The sequence below is a fragment of the Mirounga angustirostris genome, unplaced genomic scaffold (genome assembly GCF_029215605.1).
Source record: "Mirounga angustirostris isolate CCGP_5_RB_7025 unplaced genomic scaffold, mMirAng1.0.hap1 SCAF_9, whole genome shotgun sequence".
Lineage (NCBI taxonomy): Eukaryota > Metazoa > Chordata > Mammalia > Carnivora > Phocidae > Mirounga > Mirounga angustirostris.
The window spans coordinates 20,265,626-20,285,307 of NW_026991717.1; the positions used below are offsets into that span (position 1 = coordinate 20,265,626).

A 19,682-nucleotide genomic window follows, 5' to 3' on the forward strand; every position below is an offset into this window, starting at 1 on the left:
ATGCCGTGGGCACTACCTGGCGGCACCTTATGAACACTTAGAAATTTAGTCTTAAATTACAAAAGCAAAATAACGCATATGATAAAAGTAATAATACGTATAATAAAACACGGGAATACAGTGGATAAAGTGAAAAGTAAGCATTTCCTTTTGAGTTCTGTCCTCACCCCATCCCCAGGGGAGCCACATTTTAACAATTTCTATTTTGAGCTCTTGGAGAGGTGTCCACCACAACTCTGGCAGGCGTCTGAACTGTGGATAAATGGATTGCACAGCCTGTGCCCTAAGTCTGCACGGTGAGGGACAGCCCATTGAGTGCACAGCACCATCCCCTGTCTCCCGCTCCATCTCCTGATTCCACTAGTTCTTTTTAGTTTTTCTAGCACATTCACTGCCACCACTCTCGGGCGAGACACCACCATCTCTTACCTACATTAAACTATTTAAAACAGGATCAACCGGAAAGAAATGTCAACGTGTTAACTCATACTTAGGTAGCATGCATGTTCTTTTGGCTTATCTGTAACTTTAACAGCTTGGACAACCCATGATACCTAAGTACATTTCTCTAAGATCACAAATCAAACTTCAGGGATGTACACAGACTCTAGCTACCCAGGACCTCTTAGAGACCCTCTGCTTGGGGAATTTCCCACCTTGTAGTGCCTGCTGAGAAATTTGCTCTCCCCAGCTGCCCTAGACATGTTCGAGTCCAGGCACGTGATCTGGCATGTACAAGCATGGTGCACGGATTTGGGACAGAGTAGCACCTGGGGGGAGGTACTACATGGAATCAATTCTGGCAGGGGTGGTGTGGAGACATGGAGCTCTGGGGGAGACCTGTGAGTCAACAATGGGAGCGCCCCAGGGTCAACAATGGGAGCTGCAGGGACTGTGCCCATCGACAGCCACACAGAACTAAATGACAACTAAACTGCGTGAGCAGATCTCAGTCAATTTCTTCAAAATGAGATGGGAGACAAAGATGTCACACATGGTTGCTGGGCTGCAGCATTTCCACCTCCACTGGATGCGCCATCACAAGATGGATCATCTGCCACCTGGTGCCTTGACTGCCAGTAAGGCCAGTTGCTTCTGGGGGCACAGTAATACTAGCAAATCCCACCATGTCAGCTCAGCACCTTCCTTCTTTTGCTAAAAAAAAAAAAAAATTACTTCCATGGTCAGAAGCATTATCGTGTTTCTGACCATTGAAGCCCAGTAAGTATTTACATGGTGCTGTTGACAGATGCATGGGAGGAAGGAAGAGCTAAGCAAATTCCAGAACTGATATCTTCTCCAGTGAGGACAAGTCACTGGCCCTTGCATGATGAGAAGGACCCAGAAAGCTGACTGTTCCCCAGGATTATGGTTCCACAGGAGGGACCAGGACTGAACCCTACTGATGGCAGATTGAGGCCTCAGAAGAGGCATTGCCAGAAGGAACATGGGGAGGCCCATGTTGTTGAGCCCGTATCCCCAAGTGGCCACTTTGTTCATGAACCACGGAGCAGCCACTGGGGGAAGAATGAAGCTGATGGTAACCACAGAATGGGTCCTCCTGTATTTGAATCTTTAAAAACACCCAACGGTGAGGGTTTGGGGTGGGTGACGTCACCGTCATGGCCCATTCTGAGTGATGATCCATGTTCCTCCCCCTCATATCTACTTGTCATCTATTTCCAATCTAATTACTTCTAGGTCTCTGACCTTGTGGCCAAAGCAGTCACCAGAGCCCAGGCATGGCTGTAACTCCATATGTCTGGCCATTTTTCCTTCCAAGGAAAGAGGACTATGAGATGTACTCAAATTCCTGCACTCGGGGGCATTTCCCTTCCACACTTCTCCCCATTAGGTTTGTGCCAAAGTATTTTTCAGAGCCATTTGTGAACCAGGTTTACGTGTTTTTCTCCCCATGTTGATTGGGCACCCCCAGGAGGTGAACAACAAGGGTTGAAGGAGGGATGGCCATTCAGCAAGGGGTTGAACTGTACTCCCAGGGTCACCAGACGCAACCAGATCTTTAAAGGACTTGAAATAGGTGAAAAGATAACTCTTCAATTCTACTGCATTCCCCAAAAGGTAAATGATACAGTTCTAGGTTGTGCTGCTTTTGTCTTCTTTGTTTTGGTTTCCTGACATGGCAGATTCAATAAGAATTGATTACTTGCTATTTGGATACTTGCTAGTTATATGGCAAGAGCCACGAATTTTTTTGCAGTAATCCTATCTTGTTCAAAATGTTCAAAATGATAGACATACAGCTTTTCTTTTCCATATCACTTACCATTTCCCCCCATAGTTTTCTGAGAGGATGGCTATCATTCGTTCCACTGACCCCAAAATGGCTCGATGAATGATCACAGGGTTCCTCTTATCGTCTCCATCCTTACTAAAAAATGAAAATTATAGATTTATGTATTCTCTTAAGATTCAATAATAACTTTATCTTCTTGCCTTCTATTTAAAAGTTATTTTCCTGAACTAGGAAAAACAACAGATTCCTTATAAATCATCTTTAAGCATATAATGTGCTATGTATTAGAAATAATAATACAAACCAAGGGAAAATGAAATATGTAGGAAAAAGCCAGGTAATATTAGAACACTATTTCTACTATAAGTCTACTGATCATCTTTGATTCTAAACTATTGGCTGTGATCAGTTTACTAATATTGATGGGCAATCTTGCAAATTATAATTTTTAAAAAATTAACTTTATTTTTAACTATGGCTTACTTCACCAGTACTATGTTGAACAATTGTCAGACACTGAAGAAATAAAGAAAATGGATTTGTTTCTAAATTCTCATTTTCTCAGGGCACCTGAGTGGTGTAGTTGGTTGAGGGACTGACTCTTGGTTTCGGCTCAGTTGATGATCTCGGGGTGTTGGGATGGAGCCCCAGGTCAGGCACTGTACTCAGCGGGGAGCCTGCTTGAGATTCTCTCTCTCCCTGTCCTTCTGCTCCCCCCACCCCCGCACTCTCTCTGTCTCTAAAATAAGTAAATCTTAAAAAAATAGATTTTAAATTCTCATTTTCTCATAAACACTAAAGATGAATCATGGGATGAATTGTTTTGTGAGTTATAAAGATAGAAAATGAAATTTAAAAAAAAAACTTGTACTGCTGTAATTAGTTAAGCTGAATGTCATTTTACATGTTTAACGATTGCTTATATTTCTAATTTTTCTTTAATTGCCTACTGTGCCTCTTGTCCATTGTCTATTGGGAATGCGGGAGTAATTAATTTTTTTTAAAGATTTTATTTATTTATTTGAGAGAGAATGAGAGAGAAAGAGCACAAGAGGGGGGAGCGGGAGAGGGAGAAGCAGACTCCCTGCTGAGCAGGGAGCCCGATGCGGGACTCGATCCTGGGACTCCAGGATCATGACCTGAGCCGAAGGCAGTCGCTTAACCAACTGAGCCACCCAGGCGCCCGAGTAATTAATCTTTATACATATATGTGAAAAAGTGTCTATATATAGTATACACATACACACACACACACACACATATATATATATACAGTAAACAAATATATGAAGACATATTAAGGAAATTAACTCCTTTTCTAATGTGGGAAATTGAAAATACTTCTTCCAAGCACATGTATTTACTTGTCCTTTGCCTGTTTTGGTACTATCTTTTCTATCGTAAGTTTTTAATTTTGGACAAGTCAAGGCTGTCTTTCTCTCTCTCTCTTTTTAAATTTTTATTTATTTATGAGAGAGAGAGAAAGACAGCAAGAGAGAGCATGAGCAGAGGGGAGGGACACAGGGCGAGGGAGAAACAGACTTCCCACCAAACAGGGTGCCCCACGTGGGGCTCGATCCCAGTACCCCAAGATCATGACCTGAGCTGAAGGCAGATGCTTAACTAACAGCCACCCAGGCGCGCAAAGCTGTCTTTTTCTTCATGAATTTTAACAGTAATGTTATATAAAGAAAGAACTTTCTCCAACATAATAGAGATATTCAATATATTTTCTTCTACTACTTTGGATTTTTAAAAATTCCAGTGTAGTTAACATACAGTGTTATATTAGTTTCAGCGTACAATATAGTGATTCAATAATTCCATATATTACTCAGTGCTCATAATGACAAGTGTACCCTTAATGCCCTTCACCTTTTCACCCATCCCCCCACCCACCACCCCTCTGGTAACCATCTGTTTGTTCTCTAATAATTAAGAGTCTGTTTTTTGGTTAGTCTCTTTTTCTTCCTTTGTTCATTTGTTTTGTTTCCACATATGAGTGAAATCATACGGTATTTGTCTTTCTCTGACTGGCTTATTTTGCTTAGCATTATACTCTCTGGCTATACCCAGGTTGTTGCAAACGGCAAGATCTCATCCCCTTTTATGGCTGAGTAATATTCCATTGTAATATATACAGCACATCTTCTTCATCCATTCATCTATTGATGGACAACTGGGCTGCTTCCATAGTTTGGCTATTGCAAGTAATTCTGCAATAAACATAGGGGTGCATATATCCTTTCAAATTAGTGTTTTTGTATTCTTTGGGCAAATACCCAGTAGCGTGCTTACTGGATCACAGGGTAGTCCTATTTTTAATTTTTTGAGGACCCTCCACGCTGTCTTCCAGAGTGGTTGCACCAGCTTGCATTCCTACCAACAGTGGAGGAGTGTCCCCTTTCTCTACATCCCCACCGTTTGTTGTTGATTTTAGCCATTCTGACAGGTGTGAGGTGACACCTCATTGTGATTTTGATTTGCATTTCCCTGATGGTGAGTGATATTTAGCAACTTTTCAGGTGTCTGTTGGCCATATGGACGGCTTCTTTGGAGAAATGTCTGTTCATGTCTGCCCATTTTTAATTGGATTATTTGTGGTTTTTTGTATTGAGTTGTATAAGTTCTTTATATATTTTGGATACTAACCCTTTATCGGATGTATCATTTGCAAATATCTTCTCCCAGTCAGTAGGCTGTCTTTTAGTTTTGTTTTTTTTTTAAAGATTTTATTTATTTGTTTGAGAGAGAGAGACACAGCGAGAGAGGGAACACAAGCAGGGGGAGTGGGAGAGGGAGAAGCAGGCCCCCCGCGGAGCAGGGAGCCTGATGTGGGACTCGATCCCAGGACTCCGGGATCATGACCTGAGCCGAAGGCAGACGCTTAACGACTGAGCCACTCAGGCGCCCTGTCTTTTAGTTTTGTTGATTGTTTCCTTCACTATGCAAAAACTTTTTATTTCGATGTAGTCCCAATAGTTCGTTTTTGCTTTTGTTTTCCTTGCCTCAGGAGACATATCTAGAAAGATGTTGTTATGGCCAATGTCAGAAAAACTACTGCCTGTGTTCTCTCCTAGGATTTTTATTGTTTCATGTCTCACATTTAGGTCCTTAAGTGATTTGGAGTTTATATTTCTGTATGGTGTAAGAAAGTGGTCCAATTTCATTCTTTTGCAGGTAGCTGTCCAGTTTTCTCAACACCATTTATTGAAGACACTGTCCTTTTCCCATTGCATATCTTTGCCTCCTTTGTCAAAAATTAATTGATCATGTAATTGTGGGTTTATTTCTGGGATTTCTGTTCTGTTCCACTGATCTGTGTGTCTATTTTTGTGCCAATACCATACTGTTTTGATTACTCCAGCTTTGTAATATAACCTAAAATCTGGATTTGTGATGCTTCCAGCTTTGTTTTTATTTTTCAAGATTGCTTTGGCTATTCAGCGTCTTTTGTGGTTCCATACAAATTTTAGGATTGTTTGTTCTAGCTCTGTGAAAAATGCTGGTGGTATTTTGATAGGGATTGCATTCAGTGTGCAGATTGCCTTGGGTAATATGGACATTTTAACATTTGTTCTTCCAATCCATGAGCATGATATGTCTTTCCATTTGTTTGTGTTGCCTTCAATTTCTTTCATCAATGTTTCATAGTTTTCAGAGTACAGGTATTTCACCTTCTTTGTTAAGTTTATTCCTAGGTATTTTATTATTTTTGGTGTAACTATAAATGGGATTGTCTTCTTAATTTCTCTTTCTGCTGCTTCATTATTGATGTACAGAAAGGCAACAGATTTCTGTACACTGATATTGTATCCTGTGACCTTACTGAATTCATTTTTCAGTTCTAGTAATGTTTTGGTGGTCTTTAGGGTTTTCTCTAGGTAGTATCATGTTAGTACTACTTTAATGAATTTTTAAAAAATAGTTTATCCAGCTATAATTAATTTTTGTATCTAGTGTGCAATCTAGAATTTCACATTTTCCCTCCAAATGGACAGCCCAGCCAATTGTCCCAATGTCATTTATTGAACCCGCCCCCTCCCCACAGGTTTGAAATGCCTCATTTCCCATGTACTATATCCTCACATAAGTCTCTATCTGGATGGTATTGCTTCATTCATATATAGCACTATTTTTTATTTGAAAAATTTAACATGTACAATTTGTGGTGAAGACTCTTTAAAACATTTATATCTACTTTTTTTTTTTTAAGATTTTCTTTATTTGACAGAGAGAGATAGTGAGAGCAGGCACACAAGCAGGGAGAGTGGGTGAGGGAGAAGCAGGCTTCCTGTGGAGCAGGGAGCCCAATGGAGGGCTCGATCCCAGGACCCTGGGATCATGACCTGAGCCGAAGGCAGACACTTAACCTACTGAGCCACCCAGAAATCCCTATGTCTACTTTCAAGAATAATTTTTTAAAATTGTGTTAAGAAATACAGTATTACCAGTACTTTAAAAACCTCTCATGCACCCCTCCTCAGTCATATTCCCCTTCCTCCCATCATTGCTTTTCTTGGGGCTTTTACTACCACTGAGTTTCTAAGAAAACCAACAAGCAACACACACTGTGTAGCTGTGTAATGCTGGGGTGGGACCACCAGTGGTGAGGGAAGACTCCTTAAAGAAGAAGCCCTAACGAGTTTAGAATGAAGTAATAAACTCTTTACAGGAGTAATAAAGACTTTACAGGAGCCCCTTCCACGGGAGTCAGCATGAGTCCAGGGGAACACAGGTTCACCACAGTCCAGGCACCTGGCAGCAGCTGGTGTGGACCAGGTTCAGGTCATCCCACAGTAGGGCAGTCAGGGAAGTGGCCATCGGTACTCTCTGCTTCTAAGATCTTCAGCAATCTCTAAATCTCAAGAGGTGGGGGCAGAGCAGAGTGCCTTGGGTTCTTCTCACAGTGTTTTGATTACAGATTTAGATGAGTATTTTTGGATATCTCTCCTATGAACCTTATTTCTTTGGTTTTGGGACTGTCTTGTTTTCTTAAAACAAAAGACGGCTCTGTTTGCTAATCTCTGTTCTTTTATTTTTAAAACATTTTATTAGAGAACATGAAACATATAGAAAAGTAAAGAGACTAGTATAATGAACTCCCACATAACCCTCTCTCAGCTTCACCCAAATGTCAACTCACAGCTAATTTTATTTGATCTGAATGCAACCCATTCCTGACACTATCCACTGCTCCCATTGTAAGCCTCATGAAAATGTTCCTGGTAATTGTTCCTAAAGTCCACTGGTCAAATTCCTTAAATAGACATGAAACTTTGATGACATGTACCTTACACTTAATGATTCCCTCCTTCCCTTCCAAAAAAAGATGGAAAAAACAAATTATGACTGTTAACTGTAATGAAGTGAGTTACCCCAAGATCTGTGCATAATTTTCTCAGAAACATAAATTTCACATTATTGCAATAAATGTTATATGCTATGCTTACAAATTTCTTACGAGAAATTTGTATCTAAAAATATTAGCTAGCTACTATTAAAATATACACATACAAGGCAAACAAAACAAATAAAAACAGAGAAATCCATTCATTAGAGTCACTTCAAACATTAAAATTGGATATCATCATTGCCAATCATTTCTGCTAAGAGCCATTACAACCTGACTGTAGGCCAAATCCTATCTAGATCCCACAGAAAGCTCTGGGGTGGAGGTAGGTAGCTGAGTCCTGTCCTGCTCAGATACGAAGAAATAATTCATTCCATAAAATAATCAGTATGGTATACTCCTGAATGTTACATAACATTGTTTTTCTATAGGGAATGAAAGAGAAGCAGGATGATTCTTTCACAGGCCCCCAGGTACCAGAAATTTCTGTCCCATCATTTCTATCAAAAGAACTAAAATCAGGTCTAGCCGTAAGAAGGGCAAATAGTGACATAACCTATATGCACACATCTATACATTCAGATAAACATGAGAATTAATGCCAGCATCCCCAAAAATAATCCCAGTGGATTTTGTTGGCATTACATTAGATTTATAGATAAATCTGAAGAGAATTAATATCTTCCGAATATTGATTCTTCCCATTCCAAGAGTGTGGTATGAATTTTCATTTAAACAACTCTTTTTTCTTAAATTCCACATATGAGTGAGATTATATGATATTTGTCTTTCCCTGACTGACTTATTTCACTTAGCATAATACACTCTAGCTCCATCCACATCATTGCAAATGGCAGGATTTCATTCCTTTTGATGGCTGAATACAAGAAAGAAACAGACGAACATATGGGAAGGGGGAAAGAAAAAAAGGGAGAGAGGGAAACAAGCCATAAGTGACTCTTAATGAGAGAAAACAAACTGAGGGTTGATGGAGGGAGGAGGGTGGGGGATGCGCTAGATGGGCGATAGGTATTAAGGAGGGCACTTGTCATGTTGAGCACTCTGTGTTGATGTAAGTGATGAATCACTGAATTCTACTCCTGAAACCAATACTGCACTGTATGTTAAATAACAAAATTTAAATTAAGAAAACCACACACACAAAATAAATAAACAATGCTTTTTTAATAGTTTTTGATAAAATTTTATGGCGTATATTCCATATAAATATTATACATTTATAATTCTTGTTAAGTTTACTCCTAGGTATTTTACTTCAGTACTGTTGCTTCTGAAATTTTTTTTCCCCACTGCATTTCCTAGCAGGTTATTGCTAATATATATGAAAGCAAATTGATTTCTGCATTTTGACCTTACTTAACTTTATCATTAGTTGCCATTTTTCTCCACTTGATTCTGGTAGATTTCAAGACATCTTAACATCTACAAGTAATAACAATTTTATCTTTTTATTTCAAATATTTGTACTCCCAGAACAATTCTAAGTAACAGTACAAACAGTAGACATAATCCCCTTCTTTCCAAAAAAGTTGAGGTGTTCTTGTTATTTTCTAATAAATATTCTTCGTAATAGTAAGGAAATTTCTTTCATCTCATGTGTATGAGATGAGATTTCTCACATCTCACGTGAACTCGTGTTCATCTCACGAGTATGGATGTTAAATTTTGTTGATTGAATTTCAGCATTGTTGAATTTAATGAATGACAATAATATACTTTTTAATGCTGAACCAGCCCTGCTTTCTTAGAAAAAACCTTATTTGACCATGACGATGACCTTGATGCTCTTCTCTCCTTTTCCCTTCATATCTAAGCTATGAACAAATCACACTGGTTCTACCTTCAAAATATACCCGAAGTATCTCTTTAAAAAAAAATCTCTATTACTACCACATTATTCTAACTGTCATCATCTCTCACCTGGCCTCCAGACCACTGCCTCCACTCTTGCTCTCCTACTCTGTTTTCTACCCAACACCTAGGATGGATGGATGGATCGATCGATCGATGGACAAATGGAAAGAGGAATGGATGATGGATGGACGGACTGATAGATGAATAGAGGATGGAAATTGCCTTAGCTGATCTGCTTCTCCTCCGCATCCTCCTTGAATGCCCATTAATGCTCAAATTTTGTTGAACAAGTTGGGTCATTTCAGGATTAACAGAGTGCCATCACTCCTCATTCTTTTTGATCATTTTAGTAGGTTCCTGGGAAAAGATGGGTTTTGTAAACATGAACTTAAGATACCATCTTTCCTAAAAGGCCCAAATTTATTTTTGAAAGGTCTGTGCTTTCTCCCTCATTCTCCTAAGCATTTTTATTATTTTCATGTGTTGATGTAACTCTCAATATGTAACACTTCGACTATTCCTTCAGCTCTTTAACTTATAACTCTTAGTGTAGCTCTGTAACTAGGAATCAAAACACAAGATAAAGAATACAAAATAAAAGATTTTTTGAGGCTTGGACACAAATTGAGATCAATCCATAAAATCATACTGGGAAAATGGTGGTTGTTCATTTATTATAAGAATTTTATTAGGGGGGTGCCTGGATGGCTCAGTTGTTAAGCGGCTGCCTTCCGCTCAGGTCATGGCCCCAGGGTCTGGGATCGAGCCCCACATTGGGCTCCCTGCTCGGCGGGAAGCCTGCTTCTCCTTCTCCCACTCCCCCTGCTTGTGTTCCCTCTCTATGTCTCTATCTGTCAAATAAATAAATAAAATCTTAAAAAAAAAAAAAAGAATCTTATTAGGAAGGGCTCTGGGTGGCTCAGCCTTTGGCTGAGTCTGCCTTTGGCTCAGGTCATGATCCCAGGGTCCTGGGATCGAGTCCCACATCAGGCTCCCTTTTCAGTGGAGAGTCTGCTTCTCCTTCTGCCCCTCCCTCTCCCGCTCATGCACACTCTCTCTCTCTTGCAAAAATAAATAAATAAAATCTTTTTTAAAAAAAGAATCTTATTAGGAAAATATTCTATTAAAATTATTGGATTTGAAACATGCCAATAATTTTTCCTTTTTTGTCTTTATTAATGTTGAATGAAAGACAACTCAGGGCACGTGGGTGGCTCAGTTGGTTAAGCGTCTGCCTTTGGTTCAGGTCATGATCCCAGGGTCCTGGGATCGAGTTCTGCATTGGGCTCCCTGTTCTGCAGGGAGCCTGCTTCTCCCTCTGCCTTTGCCTCTCTCTCTCTCTCTCTCTCATGAATAAACAAATAAAATCTTTAAAAAAAAAAAAAGACAACTCAGCACATTATCTAATCAACACTATATCCAAAACTTAGACATGCTGGTAAGAGAAGAGTTTAAAGGGATGTTGTCATTTTGTCTAACTCAGATCAGGATGCTGGTTCCAGGCAAAATGGAGTAAGCATGCTCCATCCTAGTTCTCTCACTGAATACAAACATACACCCTGGAGAGAATGCATGGAACCAGCCATCCGAGAACTCTGAAAAGTAAATGGTGCCAGGTGGATTGCTAAAGGAGACCAGAATTTGAAGTACCACCAAACCAGCAGTCAGTTTCCTGTAACTTTGTCTTCCAGTATTGTGTGGCCTGATGGTCTGGACTAAAAGGCAGCCCCAAACCAAGAAGTATGCACCGGAAGCAGCTTCAAGAGAAATCCTCATTTCCTGGTCAGGAGTCAGAACAAATAACTCCTAAATTTCAGAAAGAGTACGGGTTGAGGAAATCCTAGGGTTTCTTTTTCTCTTTTTTCTGTTCTCTTTTGTCCAGCCCCCAGGCATTCCCACAGAGGCAGGGACTAAACTGGCACTTAAAACTCTAAGAAATGGGATCCTTCTCTCTGACCAGAAGAGCTATGGTCCCACATGTCAGGGATGAATCACAGTTGCTTTTTTTTTTCTCTCTCTCTCACCTCCTGATGCTTGGTTTCTAGCACAGATACAGTCACAGAAAGAGCATGGAGAAGAGGGGGAGCTAAAGCCCCAGCTTTCTGGCCATAGGACTGTAAAAAGGTACCCTAGGGAATCAAAAGTGCCAGGGAAATCAGAGACAGGGAGTGCAATAGAGCTATCCCATAAAGCAGTGTATGAACTCACCCGGCCTCACCTCTGAACTGCAAATGCATAGGTCTGACCCTGAATAGCACACACCAGGCTTGAGAACTGAACCGTGTATGGGACTTGGCCACTAGGTGGCACACACACAGGACACATCTGAATAGCACTACCAAGGCTTTGAAAATTGAACTCACATTGGAACAACAGCCCACAGAAGGCATGTTGGAAATTAAGGCCTGAACTTAATTAACCCTTCAAATCGACTGCTAAAAAAAAAAAAAAGAAAGAAAGAAATCAACAATCTCTTTATGATTTAAACAAACCCAGCATCTCCTAATATTCAAACTGTCTGGGATGCAATCCAAAGCTACATGGCATATCAATCATCAGGTAAATCTCAATAGGTAAGGGGAAAAGACAACAGATTCCAACAGTGAGATGACAAAGATGGTGGAATTACTGAAGACTATAAAACAGCTATTATAAGCATACTCCAAGTGAAGGTGAACACACTTGAAAGGACTAGAAAGATAAAAGTCTTAGAAAAGAAACTGTGAAACTAAAAAAATACAATGATGGGAATGAACAAAATTCACTAGATGGACATGGCAGCAAAGGCAATGACAGAAAAGAGTCAGTGAATTTAAAGATTAAAGGTAAAGGTAAAAGGATAGGAAAACCCCAAACAAGCAAAAGGAAGAAAATAATAAAGAGCAGGTATCAATTAAATTAAAAACATAATAGAGAAAAATCAATGAAATTAAAAGTCAGTTCTTTGAAAAGGTCAGTAAAATTGATGAACCTCTAGAAAAATTGACAAAGAAGAGAACAAAGATAGATATATTATGAATGAAAGAAGATATCACTACAGTCTCACAGAAATTAAAAGCATAATATGTGTAATATTATGAACATTCTGCATATAAATTCAACAACTTAAATGAATCAATCCCTTGAAAAGCACAAACTATCTCAATTTAACCAAAAAGAAATAGGTAACATAAACATCTTCTATCTCAATGAAAATGAACTCATAATTAAAAACCTTCCCAAAGAAAACCTCCAGCAGTGGTTTGGTATATATATATACCATTAAAACCATGGGTGGTTTTAATGGTATATTCTACCAAACATTTGAAAAAGAAATAACCAATTCTACATAATATCTTCCAGAAAATAAAAGACAGTGGACTACTTCCTAATTCATTTTGTGAGGCCGGCATTACTCAAATACCAAAACCAGTGAAAGATAGTGCAAGAAAAGAAAACCACAGACCAATATCCCATATGAACATACATGCAAACTATTAGGAGCTCAAATCCAGTAATATATAAAAACAATACACCATGAGCAAGTGGAATTTATTCCAGCAATGCAAAGCTGGTTCAACATTCTAAATCAATGTAATCCACCATATGAATGAGCTAAAAAAGAAAAGTCACACATCAATTGATCCAGAAAAGGAATTTGACAAAATTCACAATCAATTTGGGGGTGCCTGGGTGGCCCAGTCAGTTAAGTGTCTGTCTTTGGCTCAGGTCATGATCCCAGGATCCTGGGATCAAGACCAATATCGGGTTTCCTGCTCAGTGGGGAGCCTGCTTCTCCCTCTCCCTCTAACACTTACCCTGCTTGTGTTCTCTCTCTCAAATAAATAAATAAAATCTTTTTAAAAAATCCACTTATGATAAAAACTCTCAGAAAACTAAGAGTAGAGGAAAACTCCCTTAATTTGATAAAGAGCACCTACGAAGTCCTACACCTAACAATTGTACTTGAAGGTGAAACAACTATATGCTTTTCCTCCTAAGATTGGGAAGAAGGTGAGCATCTCCACCCTCATCCCTCTATTCAACCTAGAGCTGAAAGTTCTAGCCAATGCCATGAGGCAAGAGAAGGCAATAAAAAGCATACAGATGAGAAAGGAAGGGTAAAACGGTCTCTATTTGCAGATGGCATGACTGTCTACATAAATCCCAAGAATTCTACCCAAAAAAATAAAAATAAAAAACAAAAACAAACAAAAAAAACCCTGCCCAAACTCCTAGAATATGTAAGTTCAGCAAACAAGATCAATATACAAAAATCAGCTGTATTTCCCAATGAACACACAGGTGCCAAAATTAAGAATACAATACACCATCTACAACTGCTCCACTCAAATGAAATACTTACGTATAAATCTATTAAGACATGTATAGGACTTGTATGCTGAAATCTATAAAAACTGATGAAAGAAATCAAAGAAGTTCATAGATTGAAAGATTCAATACAGTTAAGTCACTTCTACCCTAAACTAATCTTTAGATTTAATGCAATTCCAATCAAAATTCTCACTAGGGTTTTTTGTTTGTTTTGTTGTTTGTTGTTTTTTTTAATAGATCTATTGAAAGCAAAAGAGTTGGAAAACCCAAAACAACTCTGAAAAAGAATAAAAGATTCACATTATCTAATTTTAAAACAATATCAAGCTACAGTAATTGAATCAGTATGGTATTAATAAAGGGATAATCAATGAATCAGTGGAACAGAACTGAAAATCTAAAAATAGGACCACACAAATGTGTCCGGTTGATTTTTGACAAAGGCCCAAAGGCAAGTCAGTGGAGAAAGAACAGTTTTTACAAAAATGGTGTTAGAACAATTAGACATCTAGATGCAAACAATGAACTGTGACTTAAACATCACATCATACACAAACACAAGCTCAAAGTGGATCTTAGATCCAAAGGTAAAACCTAATATTAGAATACTTTTAAAATAAATCATAAAGGAAAACCTTGTGCTTAGGCAAAGGTTTGTGCTTAGGCAAAGTGTTTATAGACATGATGCCAAAAGCATGATCCATAAAAGAAAAAATTTACAAATTAGAATTCATTGAAATTAAAAACTCAAGATTGAAGGGAGAGTTAAGACTTTCACTGTAAAAAATGAAAAAACAACAGCTATAGATAAGGAGAAACTGTTTGCAAATCACGTATCTATCAAAGGGCTTGAATTATATAAAGAACTCTCAAACTCAACAGTAAGAAAACAACCCAATTTAAAAATGAGCAAAAGACTTGAACAGACACTTAATCAAAGAGAATATATGAATGGCATATAAATATATGAAAAGATGTTAACATCATTAGCTACTAGAGAAATACAAAATTAAACCAAGGGAAAATACTACTACACCCCTATTAGAATGGCTTAAAAAAAAGAAAAAAAGAAAGAAACAAATCCTGAGAAAACCAAGGGCTGGCAAGAATACAGAACACCTGGAATTCTCATATATTGCTAGTGAGAATACAAAATGGCACAGTCACTCTGGAAAATAGTGTGTCAGTTTCTTAAAAGTTAAACACACACTTACCATATGCCCCATTCCTAGGTCTATACCCCAGAGAAATGAAAACTTACATTCACTCAAAAGCCTATACATTAGTGTTTATAGCAGCTCTACTCATAATCACCCAAAACTGGAAATGAACCAAATGCCTTTTTATGAGTGATTGGAAAAACAAATTGTGGTGCATCCATATAACAGCATACTAGTCAGCAGTAAAAGGAATAAATTACTGATACATGCAAAAGCATGGATGAATCTCTAAGACATTATGCTGAGTGAAAAAAGCCAGTCTCAAAACGTTTATACTATATCATTCCATATATATATAGCATTCTGTAAAAGGCAAAATTATAGGGACGGACAACATATTCATGATTACTAAGGGCAAGGGATGGGAGGAGAATATGATGACAGGTGAGCAGCACAGGAGTTTACTGGAATGATGGAATCATAATTTGGTGGTGGCACACAACTCCATATGGGTGTGAAAATTCATAGAACTGTACACACACATACATACACCACACACATATGAAACTTTACTGTATATTAAGAATTATTTTTTTAAAAAGCTGTTGGTGTGCAGTGACAAAATTGCCTTTTTACTCTGCTCTCCCTGGCAAATACCTCACCCTCAAGATACAGACCCAATGTTCACTCTTTATAAAGTCATCCCTCCTCACATCAGGGAGTTAGCAGCTTTGATTGTTTTAAAGTACTTTGTTCATATCTCTAATCTTATACTTACTTATCTTCCTTCCCCCACTAGATCATGTCCTCAGAAAATTCTCGTTGATCCCCAAATACATTATAAGCAGGTACATAAATATATGAGTATATTGGGAACTGGGGACAGGAAGATAGTGGTGAAGTAAGAGGACCTTAGGCTTGCCTCATCCCATGAATACAGCTAGCTAACTATCAAATCATCCTAAATACCCCAGAAATCAAAAACATTCAACTGAAGACTGAAAGAACAAACTCCACAACTAAAGGGAGAGAAGAAGACACATCAAAGAAGGTAGAAAGTGCAGAGACATGGTTTAGGGGAGAAAAGGATCCTAGCTGCTGTGGTGTGGAGGGAGCCATGGTCATGTTGAAGGCAAGAGAGAGACGAGCACACGGGGGAACACACAAGGAAAATGTTTCCCCATAGCCATTGGCTTAGAAAATAGAGGGACTGAATTTCATGAGTTCTTGCAACTAGTGGGGCTTTAAGCCTAGAATTTTAGAATCAGCAGGCTTGGCTGGGATAGAGCCTAGAGGGCACTGCCTTAGTCCTAGAGAGAAGGCAGGCAAACAAGCCGGGGGGCAGACAGCATGGAAAAAGCAATCTGAAGAGTACCTGGGGCACACAGTGGGGAGAATATTTGCTCTTCTTGGAGTGAGTCCCTGAGAGGAAGCATTCATGGACAGGCCTCTCCAGGAACAAAGGAGCTAGCCAGCGTCATTTCCCTCCCCCAGCCTTCAGGAAAAACAGAGCCACCTTTGGGAAGCAGCGCAGTGTGGACGCTGGCTGCCTAACTTGCTCACACCAAATCCCACCTCCCCACCCCCGCACTCCAATGGAACTGCCCTTCTCGGTCACACTTACCTCAGTCCCAGTGCAGTGGGCCTCTCCCCCAGAAGACTACAAACCCCTGCCCACAACACATCTCCCAATCAGAGAGTTCTATAGGGCCTCAGTTCTAGTGGAGGTGATGACATGTCTCATTTCAGAAGCAGACCAGAGCACCCCTAGTTAAAACTCACCACACTCAGCCCAGGGACCAAACACTGCCCACATCAGGCAAGGAGAGCCTCTGCAGATGACCAGCTTGAAGGAAAGAGCAGCCAGAACACAAGAGCAGAGCACACAGCACACAATGGAGACACTCCCTAAAGTGCCAGGCCTGGGCACTATAAGACCTCTTCTTCATAAGGCCATTACTTTCAGGAGTAGAAGACATAACTAGATTTTCTAACACACAGAAGCAGGCAGAGATGTAGACAAAATGAGACGACAGAGGAACTTATATCAAATGAATGAACAAGATAAGGCCACGACCAGAGATCTAAGTGAAACAGATGTAAGTAACATGCCTGATGAGAATTTAAAGTAATGATCATGATACTCACTGGAATTGAGAAAAGAAAGGAAGACATCAGTGAGATCCTTACCACAGAGATAAGAATTAAAAAAGAATCACACAGAGATGAAGTATGTAATAAACGAGATTAAGAAAACACTTGATGCAAAGAACAGCAGGCTGGAAGAGGTAGAGGAACGAATTAATGACCTATAAGACAAAGTAATATAAAGTAATTAAGCTGAACAAAAGTGACAAAGAATTATGCAAAACAACAATAGGCTTGGGGTTCTCAGTGACTCCATCAAATGTAACAACATTCATATTATAGGAGTCCCAGAAGAGAGAGAAAAGAGGGCAAAAACTGTATTTGAGAAAATCATAGCTGAAAACTACCCTAATCTGGGGAAGGAAACAGGTATCCAGATCTAGGAGGCACAGAGAACTCCCATCAAAATCAACAAAAGCAGGCCCACATCAAGATATATTGCAATTAAATTTGCAAAGTATAGTGATAAAGAAAAAATCTTAAAAAGAGCAAGACAAAAGAAGTCAGTAACTCACCAGAGAAAACCCATAAGGCTAGCAGAAGATTTTTCAACAGAAACTTTGCAAGCCAGAGGATAGTGACATGATACATTGAAAGGGCTAAATGGGAAAAATCTGCAGCAAAGAATACTCTATCCAGCAAGACTATCATTCAGAATAGAAGGAGAGATAAAAAGTTTCACAAACAAGAACTGAAGGAGTTCTTGTGACCACTAAACCAGCCCTGCAAGAAATATTAAAGGGGGCTCTCTGAGTGGAAAATAGAGACCAAAAGTGACAGTATAAAGGTAGGAAACACAAACGTGGTAAAAATGAATATTTCTGTAAAAAATCAGTCAAAGAATTCACCAAAAAAGGATGTAAAATACAATAATGTACACCTAAAACATGGGGAGGAGAGGAGAAGAATGGGTTCAAACTTAAACAACCATCAACTTAATACAGACTGCTATATGCAGAAAAGGTTATATATAAACCTAATGGTAACCATAAATCAAAAACCACTAATAAACATGCAAAGAATAAAGACAAAGAAATCCAAATATATCACTAAACAAAATCAGCAAAACATGAAAGATGAAAGAAAGGATCAGAGAAAATCTCCAGAAACAACCACAAAACAAGTAATAAAATGGCAATAAATACATATCTATCAATAATTGCTTTGAATGTAAATGGACTAAATGTTCCAATCAAAAGACACAGGGTGTCAGAATGGATTAAAAAAAAAAGAACCATCAAATGCTGTCTACAAGAGACTCATTTTAGACCTAAAAGCATCTGCAGATTGAAAGTGAGAGAATGAAGAAACATTTATCATGCAAATAGATGTTAAAAGAAAGCCAGGGTAACAATCAATACTTACATTGGACAAACTAGACTTTAAAACAAGACCGTAACAAGAGGCAAAGAAGGACACTATATAATCATAAAGGGGACAATCCAACAAGAAGATATAACAATTGTAAATAGTTATGCACCTAACATAGGAGCACCCAAATATGTAAAATAATTAATAACAAACATAAAGGAACTCATTGATAATAACACAATAATATTATGGAACTTTAACACTCCACTTACATCAATGTATGGACATCTAAGCAGAAGAAGGAAACAATAGCTTTGAATGACACACTGTACCAAATGGACTTAAGAGATATATTCAGAACATTCCATCCTAAAACAGCAGAATACACATTCTTTTCAAGCGCACGTGGAACATTCTCCAGGACAGATTACATATTAGGCCACAAAACAGGCCTCAACAAATTTAAGGAGATCGAAGTCATACCATGCACCTTTTCTGATCACAATGCTATGGAACTAGAACTCAACTATAAGAAAAAATCTGGAAAGACCACAAATACATGGAAGTTGAATAATAAGCTACTGAAAAATAAATGGGCCAACCAGGAAATAAAAGAAGAAATTGAAAAATACATGGAAACAAATGTAAACACAGGGGTCCAAAACCTTTGGGATGCAATGAAGTGGTCCTAAGAGGGATGTTTATAGTAATACAGTACTACCTAAAGAAGCAAGAAAAATCTCAAATGAACAACCTAACCTTATACTTAACAGAGCTGGAAAAAGAAAAACAAACGAAACCTAAAGCCAGCAGAAGGAATGAAATAATAAAGATTAGAGCAGAAATAAATGATATAGAAACTAAAACAACAGAACAGATCAATGAAACCAGGAGCTGATTTTTTGAAAAAATTAATAAAATTAATAAACCTCTAGTCAGATTTATCAAAAAGAGAAAGGACCCAAATAAGTAAAAGCACAGATGAGAGAGGAGAAATATCAACCAACACCACAGAAATACAACAAATTATAAGAGAATATTATGAAAAACTACATGCCAACAAGTTGGACAACCTCGAAGAAATGCATAAATTTCTAGAAACATATGTTTCTATTTCTAAATTACCAAAACTGAAACAGGAAGAAATAGAAAACTTGAGCAGATTGATAACCAGCAAAGAAATGGAATCAGTAATGAAAAACTCCCAACAAACACAAGTCCAGTACTAGATGGCTTCACAGCGAATTCTACCAAACTTTAATTT

General features: G+C 38.5%; 1 protein-coding gene across 2 annotated transcripts in view; it reads right to left on the reverse strand.

Annotated features, from left to right (window-relative positions):
• Positions 1-19,682, reverse strand: part of TARS3 (threonyl-tRNA synthetase 3) — a 77,089-nt gene that overhangs the window by 4,186 nt on the left and 53,221 nt on the right. For both annotated transcript variants that reach the window (XM_064570004.1, XM_064570003.1), the window contains one exon: positions 2,288-2,392. In XM_064570004.1, coding sequence (XP_064426074.1) covers positions 2,288-2,392 — 105 coding nt within the window. The remainder of the gene's footprint in view (positions 1-2,287; positions 2,393-19,682) is intronic.